This window comes from Ochotona curzoniae, unplaced genomic scaffold (genome assembly GCF_017591425.1).
Source record: "Ochotona curzoniae isolate NIBS_2020 unplaced genomic scaffold, NIBS_Ocur_1.0 scaffold_2453, whole genome shotgun sequence".
NCBI lineage: Eukaryota > Metazoa > Chordata > Mammalia > Lagomorpha > Ochotonidae > Ochotona > Ochotona curzoniae.
In genome coordinates this window covers 11,965,398-11,985,167 of record NW_024467094.1, presented here as the reverse complement: position 1 = coordinate 11,985,167, position 19,770 = coordinate 11,965,398, and the positions used below count along the sequence as shown (strand labels likewise).

Below are 19,770 nucleotides of genomic sequence, written 5' to 3'. Positions count from 1 at the left end.
CCCCTCCCCACAGCCCGCAGCCACTGCATCGGCTTGGCTTCTCCATTAATTCTGGGGAAAGGGCTGCCCAGGGCTACATCTCACTGTGGGCCCCAACCCTGACAAAGCTCATGGGGGTCTGCGCCCCGACCCCCGCCGGGTGCGTGGGACCAAACACCTAGACGGGGAGTCCAGGAGTGGACCCTCGTTCCTCCAGGCTGCTGAGAGCGCCCAGAGTCCGCCCCGTGAGCCCGCAGTGACTAGAACCAGCCGAAGTGCATTAGCTATTAATAATTTCCAGTTGTGAGCTCGCTGGGGCCGCCTCTGCCCCGGCTCCCCGCTGCCTGAACGCCTGGTCTGCCCACCCGGGTACTAGCGCCTCCCCGCCCCGTGGGGAAAGGCGAGGGGCCCGTGCGTTCCCAGGCTTCGGCACGGGCAGGGTCCTTGTGTCCACCTGTGGCGGGTGGGGGTCGCCACGCCGGGACCGCCGCGGGGTCCGCCCGGCAGCAGTCTGGAGAGGGGGCGGACTCGGCGGCGCGCGGGCGGCGCACGGCGGGAGCGCAGCGGCCCCAGGCGCCGGGCCTGGTGGCGGAGCCTGGTGGCGGGGCCGGGGCGGGCCGGGGCGGGGCGAGGCGGAGGGCGGGCCCCGGAGCGTGGCGGCCGGGGAGACCAGGACGGCGCGCGGGCGGCGGAGCAGGGAGTGAGGCCGGGCGGACGGGCAAACGGGCAGCGGCCCCGGCTCGCGGCTGCGCCCCTCTCTGACCCGCGACCCCGCGCCCAACCATGGTGGGTCGGCTGAGCCTACAAGATGTGCCAGAGCTCGTGGACACCAAGAAGAAAGGCGACGGCGTCCTCGACAGCCCGGACTCCGGGCTGCCCCCCAGCCCCAGTCCCAGCCACTGGGGGCTCGCGGCGTCCGGGGGCGGCGGCGGAGAGCGCACGTCGGTCCCAGGGGCGTTGGAGCCCGACCCAGCGACGACCCCCGCGGCCCCGGTGAGTGGCCTGGCCCTGACTCCTTCCCCGTCCTAGGGTCCTCGCAGGGCCCCTCACACCTACTGCGGGCCGCACCGCTCTGTCTGGGACGCACTGTCGCCGCCGCCGCCCGCCCGTCGGGACGGCGTGGCCATCGCGGGGAGCACGGGCGGGAGCGCCGCGTGAACCCGGCCAGCTGGAGTCGGTGGCTGGAAAATTGTCATCGCCTGGGAGGCGCGGGAGCCGGGGAGAGGCGAGCCGCCGTCTCCTCCCTTCGGGTGGCCGCCCCAGGAGTCGCCGGGCAGCGCGCCTCTGGCCACGTTACAGCTGAGCCGGGGCCGGGCGCGTGCGAGCTCCGTACCCCGGAACTCGGGACTCTGCGAAAGACCCCAGGCTGCCTTCCGGGGACTGTGGCCCGGGAAGGGGGTGTGCTCCGGGCCGCACTTTCTGTCAGTCCATCCACCTCAGCCTGTCAGTGTGTCACAGGTGTCAGCCTTGGAGTGCCTAGAATGTTTTTAGTATTAATCTTTTTATTTTACAATCTTTTTTTTTTTTTAAACTTAAACTCCCAACAAGTCTACAGCCCTCAGCCACGTGTGGAAGTGGTGGTGGTCCCTAAAGGCCCCGTAGGGAGGGGGCACGCTGGCCTCGCTACCCCAGCCTTGCTGGTCTGCCCTTTGCCTCCAGGGTGGCCTTCTTAGCCCCTGTGCATCTGGCACCTTCCGGGGGACACAGGCCCTGGGTGTATCTGCTTCATCTCTCCTCTGGCCTTCCCCGGGGCCCTGTACCTCTACCAGCAGAATCTGGCTGGCCCCTCCATGCACAGCCCACATCAGCTCTTGTTTTGACACTTCCCAGAGCGATGGGGGGAGGGGGTGTTTGTGGCTCCCTCAAGTCCCCTTAGGGCTCTGTGTGGCTGGGGCTGCCCCACCCTCTCCCCAGCTGTGTGCCTGGGGCAAGGTGGGTGCAGGTTACAGGCTCAGCAGGTCCCTGAGAGCAGGCTGTGCTGTGTCCCTGCAGTCTCCACTTGTTCCCTGCTGTTGGGGAGGTGTGGGGGGGGGAGGGAGCCAGGGTCATGGTCATAGGCTGCTTCCAGAAGCTCCAAGCAGCCACTGCCCACAATGGCCCCTGACCTGTCCTCTCAGATGGCGAGCTGATCCTTTGTGACCCTCTGTCTCTCCTTGTTGGCGTCCTTTCTGGGTCTCCCTCTGTCTCAGTAAACCTGGAAACTGAGGTGGGAGGAGCTGTCTCTCCTCGCCTGTGGTTTTGCTTTTCTGGAATCTGACCCAAGGAAAGATGAGCACTCAGAATATTGGGGCGCACTCTGTGCTTGGCTGGGACTGCCCTCCCCATCCAGGCTGGCCCGTCACCCCTGAGCTGGAGCTCCTGATGCTTGGGCTGGCTTCAGGAGCGAGGGCTGCGTGTGGTTCACCTCAGCCGTGAGTTGGGTGTAACGGGCGTCCTTCATCTTGGCCAGGGGGAGGGAGTTGCTGACCTGAGAGCCCTCCCAGGAAGTGGGGACAGCACCCTGAGTCTTTAGTGGAGAAGAGCTCCCAGGGTGGTGTTTCTCCGGTACCTCTTCCAAGTGTCATGGAGATGCCAACAGTGGTGGTGCTGCATGGGGAGTGGCGGTCTGTGGGTCATGCCCTTGGCCTGAACTTGGAGTACTATCCCCCAGTGGTATGGCAGGGTCAGGGCTGGAGCTAAGAAACTCCTGCCGACTTAGACGGCAACACTGGGGATCTGAACCCAGACCTCACAGGCCCCCAGTCTTGTGCTTGTTCTGGGAATGGCTCAGCCCTTGGGGCTTGGCCTTATAGTGGGGAGGGAGACATGGCCTGAGGTAACTCTAACTGCCTTCTCCTTGTCCTGGAAGAATCCGGCATCTGTCCCCAGCACCCCGGCCACCGGCTGCTCACCGAGGCTCTGCCCACTGTCCTTCGGCGAAGGAGTGGAGTTTGATCCCTTACCACCAAAGGAAGTAAGGTAAATACACCAGGGCCCAACTGTATTCTCTCACAACTTGCATTTTACTCCCGGTGTCGTGGATGGTTGTTATTAAAAGAGTTGTGGGGGCACGTTTGGATTTCTTCTTCCTGCATCCCAATGAAGCACACAGACGTACTTTTAGAAAAGATAGAACTGAAGGCATCTGCTCTGGCAGGTTGCGCTGCACTGATCAGGGCCAGCAGGTTGGACATTTCATGATTGTGAATTCCTCTGCCAGAAGTGGTTCCTGCTGCCTCCCTGCTTCGGAACCTACCCTGGCTGGCAGAGGGGGGTCTTTTCCTGCGAGTGAACCCCTCAGGGAACTGAGGGAGCCGTCAGGGGAGAGTAGCCTTGGGTTGCCCCTGGGTTCTGAGCTGGAGCTTGGGCTGCGGAACGCAGAGGGTCTCCTAAGCGCTTCACCTTCCTCTTAGTTCCCACCAGGGCAGCGCATGCCTGCGTCTTGTGTAGCAGTGCAGAGAAGTGAGCCCTAGACCCCCAAGGAAGGACTTAGAATGCTGGTGGAGGTCCAGATGATCTTTGGCTTTTGGCTTTCACCGATCACTTTAGGCTCCTTGAGTGCTTGGGTTCGAGGTGAGCCCCAGCCAAGAACTAATGTCAGATGTGGTCAAGCTTCGAGAATTCCTGTTTGGGGTTTTTTTTTTTTTTCAAAGATTTATTTATTTGTTTGAAAGGTAGAATGAAAGAGAGGGAGAGCTTGATCCATCGATCTGCTGGTTCATTCCCCACATGCCTGCAGCAGCTGAGGAAGATCCTACCTCCTCCAGGTCTCCATGTGCGTACAGGTGCTGTGTGGGCCACATTAGCAGGGAGTGTGATACCCGCGTCCCACACAGCAGCTTAGTCCTGCACCTCAGTACCTGCCCCAGCATTCAGGATTTTCTTCTTTGCATTCCATCATCCTCTCATTAAAGAACTGCTCCTGCTAGAGCAGTGGAAGTCATTTCTTTAAACAAGGGGACTTCAAAAAGTTCATGGAAAATAAAGTATGGGTTTATTTGGATGTGAAAATAATTTTGAAATTTATAGTTTCTAAATAGTAGATATTTGCCATGAGCTTCTTTTTAAAGATTAATTTATTTGAAAGTTATAGTTAATTTATTTAAGGTTAATGTATTTGAAAGAACAAGGGAGAGAAAGATCTTCCATCTGCTGGATTGCTCCCCAGATGGACAGCATTAGGGCAGACTGAAGGCAGGAGCTTCTTCCGGGTCCCCCAAGCACTTGGGCCAACGTTTGCTGCTTTTCCCAGGCCACAAGCAGGAAACTGCATCAGAAATAGAACAGCCAGACATGAACTAGTGCCCACATGGGATGCCAGCTTTGCAGGTGTGGCTTTACCTGTTCTACCATAATACCAACCCTGCCATGGACTTCTAGAGAACCCCTCATCTGCATGGATTTAATTTTTTTGACACTAAAGTAACTTGTCTTTAAATTCCATTTTCCCTTGAACTTTTTCTAAGCCTTGTTTTTTTGATTTTTGTTTATTTGAAAAGCAGGAAAACCATGGGCTAATTCCCTCCCCAGATGCCAGTCATCCAGGACTGAGGCCAGGAGCCAGGAATTCCATCAAGGTTTCCCACAATGGAGATCAGGGACCCAGCACTTGAGCCCTCATCTGCTGCCTTCCCAGGTTGTGCTGTAGCCGGAAGCAGGGACTTGAAACAGAGCCTAGACTCAGCCCAAGCACTCTGATATGGGGACATAGGGTGCGGGGAAGGCTTAGTGGCTGCACCAAGTGCCTGCCCCTCTGTGAACTTTTCCTTTCAAGGATTTATTTATTCATACAATAGGCTGTATATCTGGCTTTGTAATAATTTTTTTTCTCAAGGATTGACTTAGTTGTCTGGAAGGCAGGGTGAGAGAGAATTTTCCATCCTCTGGTTCATTCCCCAAATGGCTGCAATGTTCAAGCCTGGGCCAGGCCAGAGCCAGGAGCCAGGAGCTTCTTCGCTGCTGTGGTGGCAGGAGCCAAGCACTTGAACCCTCTTCTGCTGCCTTCCAGGTGTATTAGCAGGGAGCTGGATGGGAAGTCACTGGGCCACCCGCCCATGTCTGCATGAATTTCTTGAAGTTCCTTGCTCTGTGTTAGTTCCACTCACTTAATACCAGGAACTCTTGTAGAAGGAAGAGACCAAGGCTGGGAAACTGGGCCAAGGACCCAGAGCTTGGGTACCTAGGAGAAGCAGCAGCAAGAGACAGACCCCAACACCGGCTCCATTGTGGCCTGTGGCAGCTGCCATGCCCCTGGGGGCCTCACCCCTACAGAGCTACTGGGGTGATGAGTACCTAGACACCAGTTGTACCTAGACACCACCGTGAGTCCGGGCAGGTCTGACACCACCAGCTCAAGCATCCACTGAAGAAAACTGTACTGAGCATGCTCAGACTTCCTAGGCCGTGGGACCAGGCTTCTGAGCACATCCTGTCAGCTAGAGAGTGTCGGGAGGAGGGAATACAGAGACTCTGCCATTGTCCTTCAGGGACTTGGGGATGCAGACTCAGGGGAGGGGCTTCCCAAGCCCCAAGCAGCTTCTCTCTGGAGCGTCCCTCCCCGCTGCCACATGGTCCCAAGGCCTCATGCTACCCTGTGTCTCCTGCCCAGGTACACGTCCTCGGTCAAGTATGACTCAGAGAGGCACTTCATCGATGACGTGCAGCTGCCCCTGGGCCTGGCCGTGGCCTCCTGCAGCCAGACGGTCACTTGCGTCCCCAACTGCACATGGCGCAACTACAAGGCTGAGGTGCGCTTCGAGCCCCGCCACAAACCCACCCGCTTCCTCAGCACCACCATCGTCTACCCCAAATACCCCAAGACCGTCTATACCACCACCCTGGATTACAACTGCCACAAGAAGCTGAGACGCTTTCTGTCCAGCGTGGAGCTCGAGGCTGCGGAGTTCCTGGGCAGCGACTGCCTCTCGGATGAATGCTGACTCGGATGAACGCAGGCCACGTGGACCACCCGGTTGGGGGTGGGTGGGCCTCGCCACCCTGGCGGGAATCTGACCCTGAGATTCAAGCACAGCCTGAGTAAGAGGAAGAAAAAAAACGCTGCCTGTCCCGAGGACCGAGGCGCGCAGTTTGTGGTCCTGAGTTTTCTGACTTTTTTTAAGAAAAGAAATGTCTTTCCTGGATTGCTGCAGTCATTTCCCACGGTCATAATCTGATAAGAAAAATAAAAAGGTAACTGGAGCCAAAGGACAATGGCAGTGTTTGAGGCAGGAGGGGGAAGGAGCGTCCTTCCTTGACTGTGCTGAGGAGGAGCGCGTGGAAGAGTCCCCGGGCTGGGAAGAGTGTGTCTGCGGGGTGCCAACTCAGTGCAGCGGGACACCATGCGGTTCATCTATGCGGATCTTGTTTTCATTCCATTCCCATCTGTATCTCCTATGAATGAAAACTTTCAGATTTCTCAACAATCCTTCTCATGGTAATCCAACAACAACAGACAGCACAGAACCACAATGTAAGAAGCCTTAAAAAACAACAGCAGCAAAGGTCGGGTCTGCCCTGGGCCCCGGGGCCCCCACTAGGGGCAGCGGCTTCTGTCCGGGCTCCTGTCCTCAGGAGGGTGCTGAGCACAGGCTCTGGCCACGAGGGAGCACGGCAGGCTCAGGTCCGCCTCCAGAGAGGTATTTCGGAAGTTACCAAATGCTTGGCCCTTTTTTCCTTCACACAGTGTAGTGGAGGGCTCTTTGGAGTGAAGACAGCATTGTAGAAGAAAGAAGGCTTTGGAAAAACTCTTTGCTGGGACCTCATGAGGGGAACCGGGACCAAGCCCAAGCCTCACTTGTGTTCTGGGTCAGCTGGCTTCTTTAGACTTTGGTAGCATCAAGATTGCGGAGGAGTTCCTCTGGTGCCTTAGGTCTAGTTCAAATGTAGGGCGTGTCCCCTGCATCCCCCTGAATCCCCTGTCCCTGGCTCAGCTGAGGTGAAATCAGGATGTGGTGAGCCCCCAAACTCTCACTCCGGGTAGCTGGAGGGGCTGTGTGCATTTCTTTGTAGCGCTGTATAGGGAAAGTGATGGTGGTGGAGTGGGGTGTGACCCAAGCATGCTCCCAAACTGGGAATTCAGCCCAGCAGGTTGCAGAGGCAGGGATGGCCCTAGGGCCCGGGAAGGTGCTAGCCAGAGAGCCCTTCTCTGCACCTCCCAGCTGTACCCCTTACCCTCTCCTGTGATGTTCATGTATGGCAGGTCGCAGGTGACTTCCTGTTGAGAACAGACTGCCTGCATGTCCTTTGGCTGCCTCTGAATCAAGGGGAAGGCTGAGGGTGACCTTTGCTGTGGCTGCCTCCCACCTGCCCTGAAAGCAGAAGGAGGAGGGGATCAGCTCTCCTGTCCACTGTCCCTCCTTCCCAGCGGGGACTTGGGTGGGCAGGACAGCAGGTGCAATGATCATCGCCTCATTTAGAAGTCATTGGCGGCTTGGAGAGAGCCAAGCCCTGGGATGCTCTGTGCACGGTGGCTGGCAATGGTTCCCTCCACAAGATGCGTCTCCTTCCCCCACCCGCCCCCGGACAGGTGCACCCCTGACATAGAGCCCACCTGCAGTCGGCATCCCTGTGGCAAGCGTGTCAGGGGGAGGATCTGACAGGGGCACTGGCAACCCCATGGGCTCCTTAGGGCCACACATGCTTCTTGCATAAGCAAGAACAGACCAGATTGCCTAGCGTTTACGGAGAAGAATGGAATTTTGTATCTGGTGTCATGGTGTCTGCAGTCAAGTAGGGAGTGAGATTTCTGGATCCTAGGAGGAGAATTTCCACAGCTTTGCTCTGCCCCCATGGAGCACCCAGGGTGCCCACAGAACAGCCTTCTTGACAGATACCTGGGGGCAAGGAGAGAGGAGAGGCTGGGCTTGGCCTTGACTTTGTGAGATGCCTTTAGAAACTGGTGGGCATTCCTCCTTGTTTTTCGGTCATTGAATGACAATGTTAACTTCAGGCAAAGCATTCCAGATGTCGAGAAGATGTGACGGGAGAAGCTGCAAGTGGCTGTGAAAGTGTCAGGCGCGTGGAGCGGCAGGTGTTTCTGGGTGAAGTCATGTGCTAGGGGTCCGAGCGGGTCTTTCTCATCCTTGATTTTCCTCCAACCTTGCTTTGCCATGAGCTACAGGGAAGGAAGTTGTGTGGAGGCCATGGGAACCCCGTGTCAGTTGAGAGCCAATTCCTATTCGTGTGCAAGGTGGAATTTTTTTTTTTTTTTTTGTAAGCACATGAGAAACTAACATTCCGAAATGTATCCAGGAGACAGGTTTATGTGTGAATTTAAAAGCTTTTTGTTTCGTCTCTTAACTTATGGCTTGCATGGAGTAGCAATGAGTTGTGTTTCCCCACAGGAGTCTTCTTCCTTTCCCATCACCGTCCTTCCCAGAGGATGGCCTTTGAATGAATGCCTCGCCTTTCCTCGCCTGCTCTAACCTTGAGACATCCTGAATAGTATTTGACAGAAAGTACGTTCTCAGTTTATCTTTGACACCTGTCCAACTCCGTTTGGCTTTGTGACTTCTTCATGTAACAATAAATTATGTATATGTATAAAAAACCTGGGGAAGTCTCTCTTTTTAAATATGAATGTGAGCATGACAAAACGCGGCTCCTGTGCTTGAGGCAGAGTGAGCACAAGTTGTACCTGCACTCCTGAGTTCGTGCTTGCAGGGGGGGGACTTGTTTCAGATCCTGTGTGTGCGCTCCTGGGAGTGGGCTGCCCAACAGGGCACCTGGGGAGGGAGCAGTTGGCTCCTACTCCTTCCTTACCTTCCAGAAGAAGTGTATGCCTTGGTGCAACCGGCCTGTCAATGTGGCTCTGGGCAGCAGACGAAGGGGCAGCACAGCCCACTTGTAGGAGTCCACAGGGCAAGGGACATGGCTGTGGACACTGCGCCTGAGGCCCCTCAGGAAGGTGGTGGAGATAGGCTGGTCTGAGCCAGGAGCTTCTCCCTCCAGCACCTCAGAGTGGGACCACCGGCCTGGGAGAGCACTGGACTGATGGGAGCAGACAGGACATGTTTGTCACCCATGTGAGGGTCTCAGAGGCTGAAACCCCTGTACACAAGTGAGCAAGAGGCTGGCACACGGCCCTGCTCCGTGTAAGCCCCGCAGTGACACTGGCAGGCGGGGGAGGGATTCCGATGTCCACTGGGAGGGAGGGAGGAGGTCAGCAAGGATCTTGTTTTTAAAGAATTATGTTGTATACTTGAAAAGCAGAGTGATAGGGAGAAAAAGAGATCTTCTACCTGCTGGTTCATCCCCTGAACCCCCACCCCACCTCACCCTGCCCCAGTGCATGCAACAGCAGGACTGGGCCGGGCCAAGCCAGGAGTCAGTGTCCTGGCTTCAGGGGCAGATGGGGTGAGAGCAGGACAGTGAGACCTCTGTCCCCTGCAGCCAGCTTGCTGAGGCCCCATGTTTGTGGTGATGCTGCTGTGACCCAGTGGCGAGAGCGTCCCACGGTGGAGGTCCCTTGCTTCATCCAAGTGTGGAATTCAAGGCAAGACTCAGGGCTCCACACAGGCCCAGCCTGTTGATCTTTGAGTAAATGCGCCCAGGAATGCAGTGTCATTCCTATGGTTTTATACAGAGCCAGCATCTTCTGAACAGGAATTATGCCTGATTTTGCCTATTGGATAACAGAGCTGTTTTTCCAATTAGGTTTTATGGTGTAAATTTCCCATAAGATGAGGATCATTTCAAGGTTTTGCAAAATATTTGAAACACATGAAAATAAAGCTATAGTGTGTGTGTGTGTGTGTGTGTGTGTGTGTGTGTGTGTGTGTAGGGACAGTCAAAAATGTGTTGAAACTAATAGTTTGACGCTAACATTGTGTTAGAACAGGTAAAGCTGCTACTTGCAGCACAAGCATTCCATATGGGTGGAGGTTTGAGTCCTGGCTGCTCCATTTCTAACCCAGCTCCCTGTTTGACATGCCTGGGGAAACAGTGGAAGATGGCCCAAGTGCTTGGGCCCCTGTAACAGCGTGGGAGACCTGGAAGAAGCTCCTGGCCCCTGGCTTTGGCCTAACCCCAGCCTGGCTGTTTTAGCCATTTGTAGAGTAAGCCAGAAGATGGAATATCTGTGTGTGTCTAACTCTGCCTTTCAATTAAATAATTAAATAAATGTTTTTAAAACAAAGAAACGGAAATAGAACTTTTTTGTTTTCACAGCCTTCAGGCATGTTTAGCATATTAAGCAGGTTCCAAAGAGAAAAGTTAGTAGGTCTAATCCACAATATGATGAGTAATCTTGGCCTTGTGGGTACTTTACAAGACTCTAAGAGCCGGAAGATTCTAATGGCTGGGTTACACCTCCTGTTGAGGACTGCTGCTTCTGAAAATCAGATTCTGATCATTTTATTTGTATGTCATCACTGTCAAGTGTGTTGTTTTTATCACTGTTTTCCCACATGCTTTCTGTGAAATATAAATAAGAGCCTCCAACCGAAGGAAACGAAAAGCTAAAGAATGCTGCCTCTGTTTCTTACAGATCTGGGAACCCTTGTGGGAACCAGCTTCGGTTGCCTAACACCCACTACAGGATCAGAGCAGCAGGCGGTGGGAAATCCTGGTCTCATGCTCCTCGACCCCTGGATCTGATAGGGCAGGCAGGTGGTGAGTGCAGGTCCTGTGCATGGCTCAGGAGAAGGGTGGGGAGAAGCAGCCCTGGCCTCTCAGGCAGAGCGGGGCAGTTCCCCGGGCGTCAAGGAGATAATTGCAGGACCAGTTGTAGGCTACGCTCTACGCTGGCACCCCCTCTCTTCTCTACACATCCTACAAGGGGGCTTCAAAATGTTTGAGAGAGGGTCTGGTGCAATGGCTGAATTGGGTAATACTTCCCCTGCAAGCTCCAGGATCTCATATGGGCACCAGTTCGTGTCCCAGCTGCTCCACTTCCCATCCAGCTCCCTGCTTGTGTCCTGGGAAAGCAGTTGAGGACAGCCCAAAGCCTTGGGACCCTGCACCCACATGGGAGACCCGGAAGAGGCTCCTGATTTCAGATCAGCTCAGCTCTGGCTATTATGACCATTTGGGGAGTGAATCAGCAGACGAAAGGTTTTTCTCTCTGTAAATCTGCCTTTCTGATCAAATAAACAAATCTTCAAAAAAAAAAAGTTGATTGCAAAAAGCAGAATGCAAACATGAATTTATTCTGGTGCAAAGACATCTTGAAAGCCACATATACAAGGACTGTTATGGGAAAACCTTGCACAGGGTAAGTGTTTGATGGCACAGTTTAGACTATGTAGAATGCCTATATCCTGTGGCAGAGGGCCTGGATTTGGGTCCTAACTCTGCTATTTTTGGTTTTAAGATTTGTTTGAAAATCAGAGTCATAAAATCTACTGGTCACTTACCAAATGGCCACAGTGTCCAGGAGTAGGCCAAGCCAAAGCCAGGAGTGTAGGAACTCCATTTGGGTCTCCCACATCGGTGGCAGGGACCCAAGCACTTGGGTTATCTTCCACTGCTTTCCCAGGCACATTAGCAGGGAGCTGGAACAGCAGTGGAGTGGCCAAGACAAGAGCCACCGTACATGTGGGGTGCTAGTATTGCAGGAATTTGCTTCTTATGCCACAATGCCAGCCCTGAACTCCCTGCTTATTGAACTAAGCTACATGGCCCAGCCCAGTGCATGTCGCTCCTGGGTGTGGACAGAGGGGATGAGTGTTTGCCATTCTGTTGTCTCTCGCAGTCTGTATTGGGCAGTGAGATCTCTAAATTGGAAATCCAATGCCTAGCATTTTCCAAGCCCACCCACATGGAGGGAAACCATGAGCATGTTTTAGGACCACTGGTTTTTGGAGTACACATTGGCTTTGTAACAGGTGTTGGCTTAGCAATGAAGACACTACTTAGAATGCTGAGTGTCCCATGTTGGAGTACCTGGCTCTGGTCCTGCCCCTGTCTCCAGCTTCCTATGAGGCCACGGGTGACAGTCCAAGTACCTAAGTTGACATTCTAGAGCAGGTAAAATGAACTCAAGTTCAAACACAAGACAATGGTGACTTCCTCTGTGTGTGTGTGTGTGTGTGTGTGTGTGATGTGCTGGGAGGGCAGTAAATGAACTGGCCACTGAGACAAGAGCATTTTATATCAGGATGGGGTGTGGACTGGATCAAAACTGCCATTCCTACTGGTGCATTCTCTTAACTTTTGCCACAAAGATAAAGAGAATCATAATACATTGTAACAAGCCATGGAGCTGAGGAATGGCTGGAGAGGGAAGGAGGTGAGAATGGCAGAAGGCTGGGAATCTGGGCTTGGCTGCTAACTGCCAGGGCTCTCGCTGCTCAGTCACCCAGGGCAGCCGTGGGGATTGGTTCCGGGCCTCAGAGGATGCCCAGCTGCAAGGTGTTCAAGGCCTAGCAGGCAGTAATGCCATGTTTACCCGTGAGCTACGTGTGCTTTGAATCGTCTTTCTGTTACGGTACTGGCTGAGATCCTGTAAATGTTGTGTAAGCTGTGATGACACCATATTGCAGAGGGAAGCATGACAAGAAAAGCAGTGTGTCCGTGTTCTCTGCATTTTTTTTTTTCCATCTGTGGTCGGTTAATTCGTGGAGGCAGAACCCGTGGGTACAGAGGGCTGCCTGTGTTTGAACTTGTGCGGACGAGAAGTTAAAGGGGCAGAGGCGGCTGCTGCAGCAGTTCAAGTGCGTCTTGGCGTCCCGCAGTGTAGGTTGGAGTGCTGCAGACTCCAGCTTCCTCTATGCTGTGCCCTGGGACGTCTCCTGACGAAGGTTCAAGTACCTGAGTTGCAGCCACTCTGGTTGGAGACTAGGTTCCCAGCTCTCCCTGGCTGCAGCCTGACCCAATTCCTGCTGTTGTGTGGTACTGGGGCAAAGGAACAGTTGGGTAGAGGTTCTCTCTCTCTCTTGGGCTTTCAAACTGGAAAAAGATGAAAAAAGTGTATATCATTGAAAGAGATTCTATCACATACCTGTTATTTTTAAAAACTAGAAAATGCTTATTAGCAAAAGTTAAAATCACTCATCTTTTATCCCCAGAGCGAAGTGCTTGCTAGGTGTTAAGCAGAATGCAGTTTTTGATGGTGGAGGAGCCAGCTTGTGTTAGCCTGCAGGAGTGGGGGCGCTGCACCTGTGGTCTCTTGTGACCAGTGGTGCCCTTGGAAGGAGGATGCTCAGGTCCTGGGTGCTGCAGCGTTTGCTGGTGCACTGGTTATTACCAGGTCACCACCGCTTCCCCTCCAAGCCCTGGGCTCTGCTTGGGTGGGGGAGCTGGTGAGGACGGCAGCTGCCCCAGAGTGAGGAAGGCTCCAGAAAGTTCCCGTTGGTGAGCTCTCGCCCTGCCCTTCCGTTCCCTCCTGTGTTTATTTGCACCTGCTGGGCTTTCAAAGGGGGAAGGAACAGAAGACACCCTCAGCAGAGTCTTCAAAGCAACTTACAGGAAATGTGTGCGACAGGCGAGGCCACCTCTGTGGATTTTTCGGGTTTTGGGTACCACACAAAGCTTACCTTTGGACTCTGTTTTCTATGAACTTTTTGAGTTTTTGTACCTCAGATGGGGTGGAGACCCTAAACAGCCTAAACAGGGTAAAGGGAGGAAGGTGAGATGGTGACAGGTGGCAGGGTGGAGGGGTGAGAAAGCCAGGATGGACAATAATCAGGATGCCTTATCCTGCTCCAGGGAGCAAGGCTGGGACAGACCCATGGGACAGGAGAGGTGCTCAGAGGGCTTAGCTGCCGCCTTTCAATGCATAAGGGACACGAAAACCAAAGACCCACAGTTCTCCGTGCCAGTTCCTGGTTGGGTCTTGGGAGAGATGAACAGGACACTGGCAGCAGGTGGTGGGCTGGCTGTTCGGCTTCGTGACTCACAGCCAGTGACACAGCAGAGTCCCTGACTTCGGCTCCTGCCTGCTGCAACTGCAGGCCCCCGGGAGGCAGCAGTGCTGGCTCAGGTAATTGGCTTTCTGCCACCTGGTCGGAACTCCAGGTTTTGATTTTGGCCCCAGTTGAGGCAGTAGATGAGAGCTCTAACTCCCTGTATTTCTGTTTCTGGCACTCTCTCTCGAATGAATTCATAGGCAGTAAAAATGTAAGGCAAGCAGTCACCCGGAGTGAGGCGGGTTGTGATCTGGGGCAGGTTCTTTCAGCTCTGTGAAATGGACACAAGGGGACAAGGGCTCCTTCTAGGGAGATGTTGTAAAGATCTGAGAAACTGGTGTTTAAAGTGCTTGGAACAGTGTATGGCATGAGTTCAACGCTATGCATATGTTTATTGTTTTAATTATTTCTGGGCTTGTAATTTCACTCTCAAGAATGTATCCAAAGCACTGGAAAGTTGCACTAAAATGAGCAAATAAGGATATTCGTTGCAAAGTTGTTTAGAATAGCCAGCTAAACATTCATAAGCAGGGAATTGAGTGGTTTGGACAATGGCACATCAGGCCAACGGTGCTGTATAAAGTAGGAGTATCCAGTTAGCAACTTAGAAAGGTGCCGTATTTTTAGGAGAGCCTTTGAAAATACCATATGCATTATTATCCTGTTCATCTTGTTTTTCTGTCTGCAGATTGTTAAAGGGAAAATTCCAGAGGGTTGGATACCAAGGAGATACAGCTCAGTTTCTCTAAAATGGTAGGGAGGAACTATGAAGTGGTTTTCAGGCTTCCCTACCCCACCCCATTTCTGCATTTCTTTTGTGGCCTGGAGTGCACATGCCTTTCTTATGTAGTTTGAAAATAAGCCTGAGGGTGAGCATCCCAGGGCTCCTGGGCACCCCTTTCAACAGGAAAGAAACCAGTGTTTTCTGATCCTTGGTTGGTGCCATAGACCACGTCTTAAAACTGGGAGGAGAAGGAGGAAGAGGAGGGGGAGATTTCAAGTAGTTTGCAAGCCAACAATCTCAAAATTAGTTTTTGAGAAGTGGAGAGAGAAGCAGAGTTCACACCTTCTTGTTCACTCCCCATATGATCATGATGGCCAAGGTCAAAAGCGGGCAGGAGCGGGAAACTCGGGCCAGGTCTCCCACATGGAGGCAGCACCCCAGCCAGCTGAGGAGTTGCCACTGCCTCCCAGGGTCTGCGTGGCTGGAAGCTGGAGCCGGAGCAGAGCCAAGGAGCCCACTCAGCTCTCTGATATGGGGTTCGCCAGGCCAACCACCCGTGCCATGACAATGATGTCCTGGCTGTCGCCCAAGACAGAGGCCTTCCGGGACAGGGACAAGGGATACCTTGTCATGTCAGTAGCAGTGGTCAGGGTGTTTGTTAGTGTCAGGAGCAGGGGGCGGGGTACTCTCCTATGGCGTGGGCTGAAGGGGTCCAGGTGACATCATATATAAAGGATTGTGTCACAGGGAAGCAGCTGTGAGCTTGGGAATGGGAATCTGCTACCACAGTAGGTAAGCCAAGCTACCCCTTGTTCTGGAGAGAGAGACCATCTCTGGCTCTCCAGGCTGTCTGCCTGAGTGTCATGGCAGGGATGGCATGGAGCAGGCTGCTGTCAGCTTCAGGAGAGGGGCCAGGCTCTGAGAGGCCCCAGAGCCCATACCAGGCTGTCACCACACAGCCATTGCCTCTGTAGTAGATTTATCTGTATGCTTTTATTTTTTAGTTTTATTATTATTATTTTTAGACTGCACCGACTCAGAGCACCTGGCCAAGGATGGGGTTATTTATTTATTTATTTATATTGGAAAGGCAGATACACAGAGAGGAGGAGTGACAGAGAGGAAGATCTTCCATCCAATGGTTCACTCCCCAAGCAGCCGCAACAGCTGGAGCTGAGCCGATCTGAAGCCAGGAGCCTCTTCAGGTCTCCCACACCAGTGCTGGGTCCTAAAGCTTTGGGCCGTCCTGGACTGCTTTCCCAGGCCACAAGCAGGGAGCTGGATGGGAAGCAGGGCTGCTGGAATTAGAAGTGGTGCCCATGGGCCCGGCGCGGTGGTGCAAGTGGTTGGGTCCTGGAAGATCTCTCTATATCCCTGACTTACAAAAAATCAAATAGATCTTTTAAAAAAATTATTTTATTTTTATTGGAAAGGTGGATATACAGAGAGGAGAGACAGAGAGGAAGATCTTCCCTCTGATGATTCACTCCCCACGCGGCCGCAATGACCGATGCTAGGCTGATCCGAAGCCAGGAGCCTCTTCCGGGTTTCCCACACGGGTGCAGGGTCCCAAAGCTTTGGGCCGTCCTTGACTGCTTTCCCGGGCCACAGGCAGGGAGCTGGATGGGAAGCGGAGCTGCCGGGATTAGAACCGGTGCCCATATGGGATCCCGGGTGTGCAAGGCGAGGACCTTAACCTCTGCGCCATCACGCCGGGCCCTCAAATAGATCTTTTAAAAAGTAGATCTTTATCACTTCTCGGCCTTTTGGCTAAGATCAACTGTAAAAAGTAGATTTCATTTCTGAACAACTTGGTTATTTAATTTAAAAGCATTCATTGAATAGCAGAATGACAGAAAAGGAACATAAATGGTCACACATACACACGTGCCTGCCCATCCACTGGTTCACTTCATAAATGCTTCCATCAACAGGGAGTGGCTCAGGCTGTAGCCAGGGGCCTGGCACTCCCCCTGATTTTTCCTGTGGGTGGTAGAGACCCACGTTCCCAAGCCACTACCCCTGGTGCCTCTTGGAATGTGCGCTCATGGGAAGCTGGAATCAGAAGCAGAGCCAGGGTGGAACACAGGTGCTCAGCCGTGGGATGCACACATCACAAGTGCCATCTTAGCAGCTGGGCTGAGCCCCCACCCCAGCAAGCTTTGTTGTAGAGGGCAGGAGTCCTTGGGGTTCCCATGGGAGAAGTGTTCCTGGAAATGCAACAGCACCTTGGTGCCTAGTGACCCGGGCCCACACTGGGCATCTCTCACAGGGAGCCATGTGTTGGCTACACCACTGGCCCTGGTGTTAATGTAACAGGTCATAAACCCAATGGTGACAAGCAGACGTGACTGGCTGCTGGCATCTGCTCAGGAGTGGTTCAAGGTCACGTGATGGCAGCATTGTTTGTCCTGGGTGACAGCTTCCTCAGAGCTGGCCAAGGGTCGCTGGCTCCACAGATAAGTGTGTGGTCACTTTGCACCAAGCCAGGAAAGCTACGCCCATGACATAGGCCAGGGCCTTTAAAACTGACTCACTCTTTGCTTGGAGGGTAGTGGCTATGTCTCTCTAAACACGATAGCTCTTATGTAGGCTCTATAAAGGTGCTAGAACTGGCTCATTCATCTGGAGGGGCTGCCTCAGAGCCCACCACCACACTCTAGGTCTGTACAGCCTTGGTGGTTCATCCAAGGGTGGGCATGGGACCATTTCCAGCCAGATGCCTGCCTTCTGGGACTGATTTGCACGTGGGGTAGAAGAGGTGTGGGAGGAGCTCCTTTTCAGAGAACTGAGGGGATATCAGCGTGGCTGTCGATGCTGGCATGTGGTGAGAACCTGCCTGAACGTGAAGCCACAGAGGCGGCCACAGACTGAAGATGTGGAGAAAGATAAATGTGGATGGCACTGTGACCTCCTGGATCCAGTCATACCTGACACCACAGCCATGCCTGGATCAGCAGCTTTGAGGTCAGCCCCTCGTCTGTGCCCGGAACTCCTGCACCTTCTGCTCTTCTGGGCTGTGGAAGGATGGGCTGGCTGTGGGAGAGACACCTTTCTCAACCCACCAGAGTTGTAGCCACTCCTGTGCCCACTGAGTACATTAATCCCTACCTGACTCTTCATATCTTTTTTTTAGGATTTATTATTTGAAAGGCATTATAAGAGAGAAAGGGAATGACAGAGATCTTCCATCCACTGGTTCACTCTCCAAATGGCCACAATGGTCAGATCTGGGCCAGGCCATAGCCAGGAGCCACAAGTACTGGGCTGTCTACTGCTGCCTTCCCAGGTGCATTAGCAGGGAGCTGGATCAGAAGCAGAGCAGCCAGGACTTGAACTGGTACTCCAATATGGGATGCTGGTGTTGCAAGCAGTGGCTTAACTTGTTATGCCGTAACACCAGCCCCTCTGTTTGTAACTTAAGCACAGACTCCTATTTGGTTTCAAGCCCCCAAGTGGGCACCCCCTGTCTGGTGGGGGAGCCCCTACCATACCTGTGGACCCCTTGCTTTAGTCCTGCGTTCTCTCTTGTTCTCCTGCCCCGTCATTCGGGAGGATGGTTTTCTGGGTGATAACCTGCAGCTTACCTCTGAAACCACAGGGGTTTTGTGCATCTCACCCTTCTAGAGGGTGAGGGCCACACCATCATCCCAGCCTGTCTCCTTGGTGGCTGTGCAACCTGAAGCATGTTGTAGCAGACTGCCAGCCTTCTAGCACCAGGTGCTGGGCCAGGCAGTCTGTCATCACCACATCTCACACTTCCAACTCCTTTTTGTGAGGAAGCAGAATTTGAAAAGCCAATTACAATAGTTTCTGGTCCTTTTGGCTAAGATCAAGTGAAAAGCAGAATTACATAAGGAGTCATAGAGACAGGGAATCTTCTACCCACTCTTCATTCCCCAAATGACTGCAAGAGCTGGCACTGCACTAGGTCAAATTCAGGAGCCAGGAGCTCCAGCCACACCTCCCATGTTGGGAGGGTGGCAAGCACATCATCAGGGAGCTGGGTTAGAAGTGGAGTAGCAGGAGCTTGAGCTGGCACTCATGGGGTGCCAGCATCCCAGGAAGCAGTTTAACGTGCTAGACCACACCACCAGCCCCTGCGCCCCTATGGTAAGAGAAGAAACAACTCTAGAGAGGCTAAGCAATTTACTTAAGGTCACATGGTTTGCATGTGGCAGGGAAGAGAAAAATACAGTTCTGTTGTCAAATATCAACATTTCTTATTAATATTATTATTTTTTTATTGGAAAGGTGGATATACAGAGAGGAGAGACAGAGAGGAAGGTCTTCCGTCTGATGATTCACTCCCCAAGTGAGCGCAACGGCCGATGCTATGCCGATCCGAAGCCAGGAGCCTCTTCCAGGTCTCCCACGCGGGTGCAGTTTCCCAAAGCTTTGGGCTGTCCTCGACTGCTTTCCCAGGCCACAGGCAGGGAGCTGGAAGGGAAGCGGGGCTGCCAGGATAGAACCGGTGCCCATATGGTATCTCAGGCCTGCAAGGCGAGGACCTTAACCACTGCGCCACCGTGCCGGGCCCAAATATCAACATTTTAAAAAAATCAATTAATTTCAAAATCTTGGGGCCAGCACCCTTAAGTACCTCCAGCTTCAAGTGTCGGGATCCCACATGGATACTGATTCATGTTCCAGTTATTCCTCTATTTCCCATCCAGCTCTCTGCTTGTGACCTGGGAAAGCGGTCGAGGATGGCTCAAAGCCTTGGGGCCCTGCACTCGCATGGGAGACCTGGAAGAAGCTCCTGGCTCCTGGCTTTGGATCAGTTCAGCTCCAGCTGTTGTGGCCATTTGGAGAGTGAACCAATGGACAAAAGATCCTTCTGTCCTTATCTCTAAAAACCTGCTTTTCTAATGCAAATAAATAAACCTTCAAAACAAAATAAAACCTAGCTGGCCTGGTATAGTAGCCTAGTGGCTAAAGTCCTCGCCTTGCTCATGCCAGGATCCCATATGGGCGTCAGTTCTAATCCAGCTTTCTTTTTGTGCCCTGGAAAAGCAGTGGAGGACAGCCCAAAGGCTTGGAACCCTGCACTCGAATGGGAGACCCGGAAGAGGCTCCTGGCTCCTGGCTTCGGATAGGCGCAGCTCCAGTCATTGTGGCCACTTGGGGAGTGAATCATTGGATGGAAGATCTTCCTCTCTGTCTCTTCTCCTCTTTGTGTATCTTACTTTCCAATAAAACAAAATAAAAAATTAAAAAAAAAAAACCCAAGCTACTATC

The 19,770-nt window shown here is 53.3% G+C and overlaps 2 protein-coding genes across 3 annotated transcripts in view; both read left to right on the top strand.

The window, feature by feature from the left end:
- The first annotated feature begins 651 nt into the window (after positions 1-651).
- RFLNB (refilin B) lies at positions 652-8,506 on the top strand. The gene is made up of 3 exons (XM_041000589.1): positions 652-972; positions 2,828-2,937; positions 5,567-8,506. The coding sequence occupies exons 1-3, from the start codon at positions 763-765 to the stop codon at positions 5,895-5,897; spliced, it is 651 nt and encodes a 216-aa protein (XP_040856523.1). The 5' UTR covers positions 652-762; the 3' UTR covers positions 5,898-8,506.
- Positions 8,507-10,032: 1,526 nt separating this feature from the next.
- RPH3AL (rabphilin 3A like (without C2 domains)) overlaps positions 10,033-19,770 on the top strand; it is a 129,469-nt gene continuing 119,731 nt past the window's right edge. For both annotated transcript variants that reach the window (XM_041001387.1, XM_041001388.1), the window contains exon 1: positions 10,033-10,569. The gene's annotated coding sequence lies outside the window, so the exon portion shown is untranslated. The remainder of the gene's footprint in view (positions 10,570-19,770) is intronic.

What these genes read in the sequence shown, in the direction of transcription:
- RFLNB (XM_041000589.1), top strand. Translation starts at nt 763, where the DNA reads ATGGTGGGTCGGCTGAGCCTACAAGATGTGCCAGAGCTCGTGGACACC. An exon ending in CGACGACCCCCGCGGCCCCG is followed by an intron (nt 973 to 2,827) that starts GTGAGTGGCCTG and finishes TTGTCCTGGAAG; the next exon opens with AATCCGGCATCTGTCCCCAG. An exon ending in TTACCACCAAAGGAAGTAAG is followed by an intron (nt 2,938 to 5,566) that starts GTAAATACACCA and finishes TCTCCTGCCCAG; the next exon opens with GTACACGTCCTCGGTCAAGT.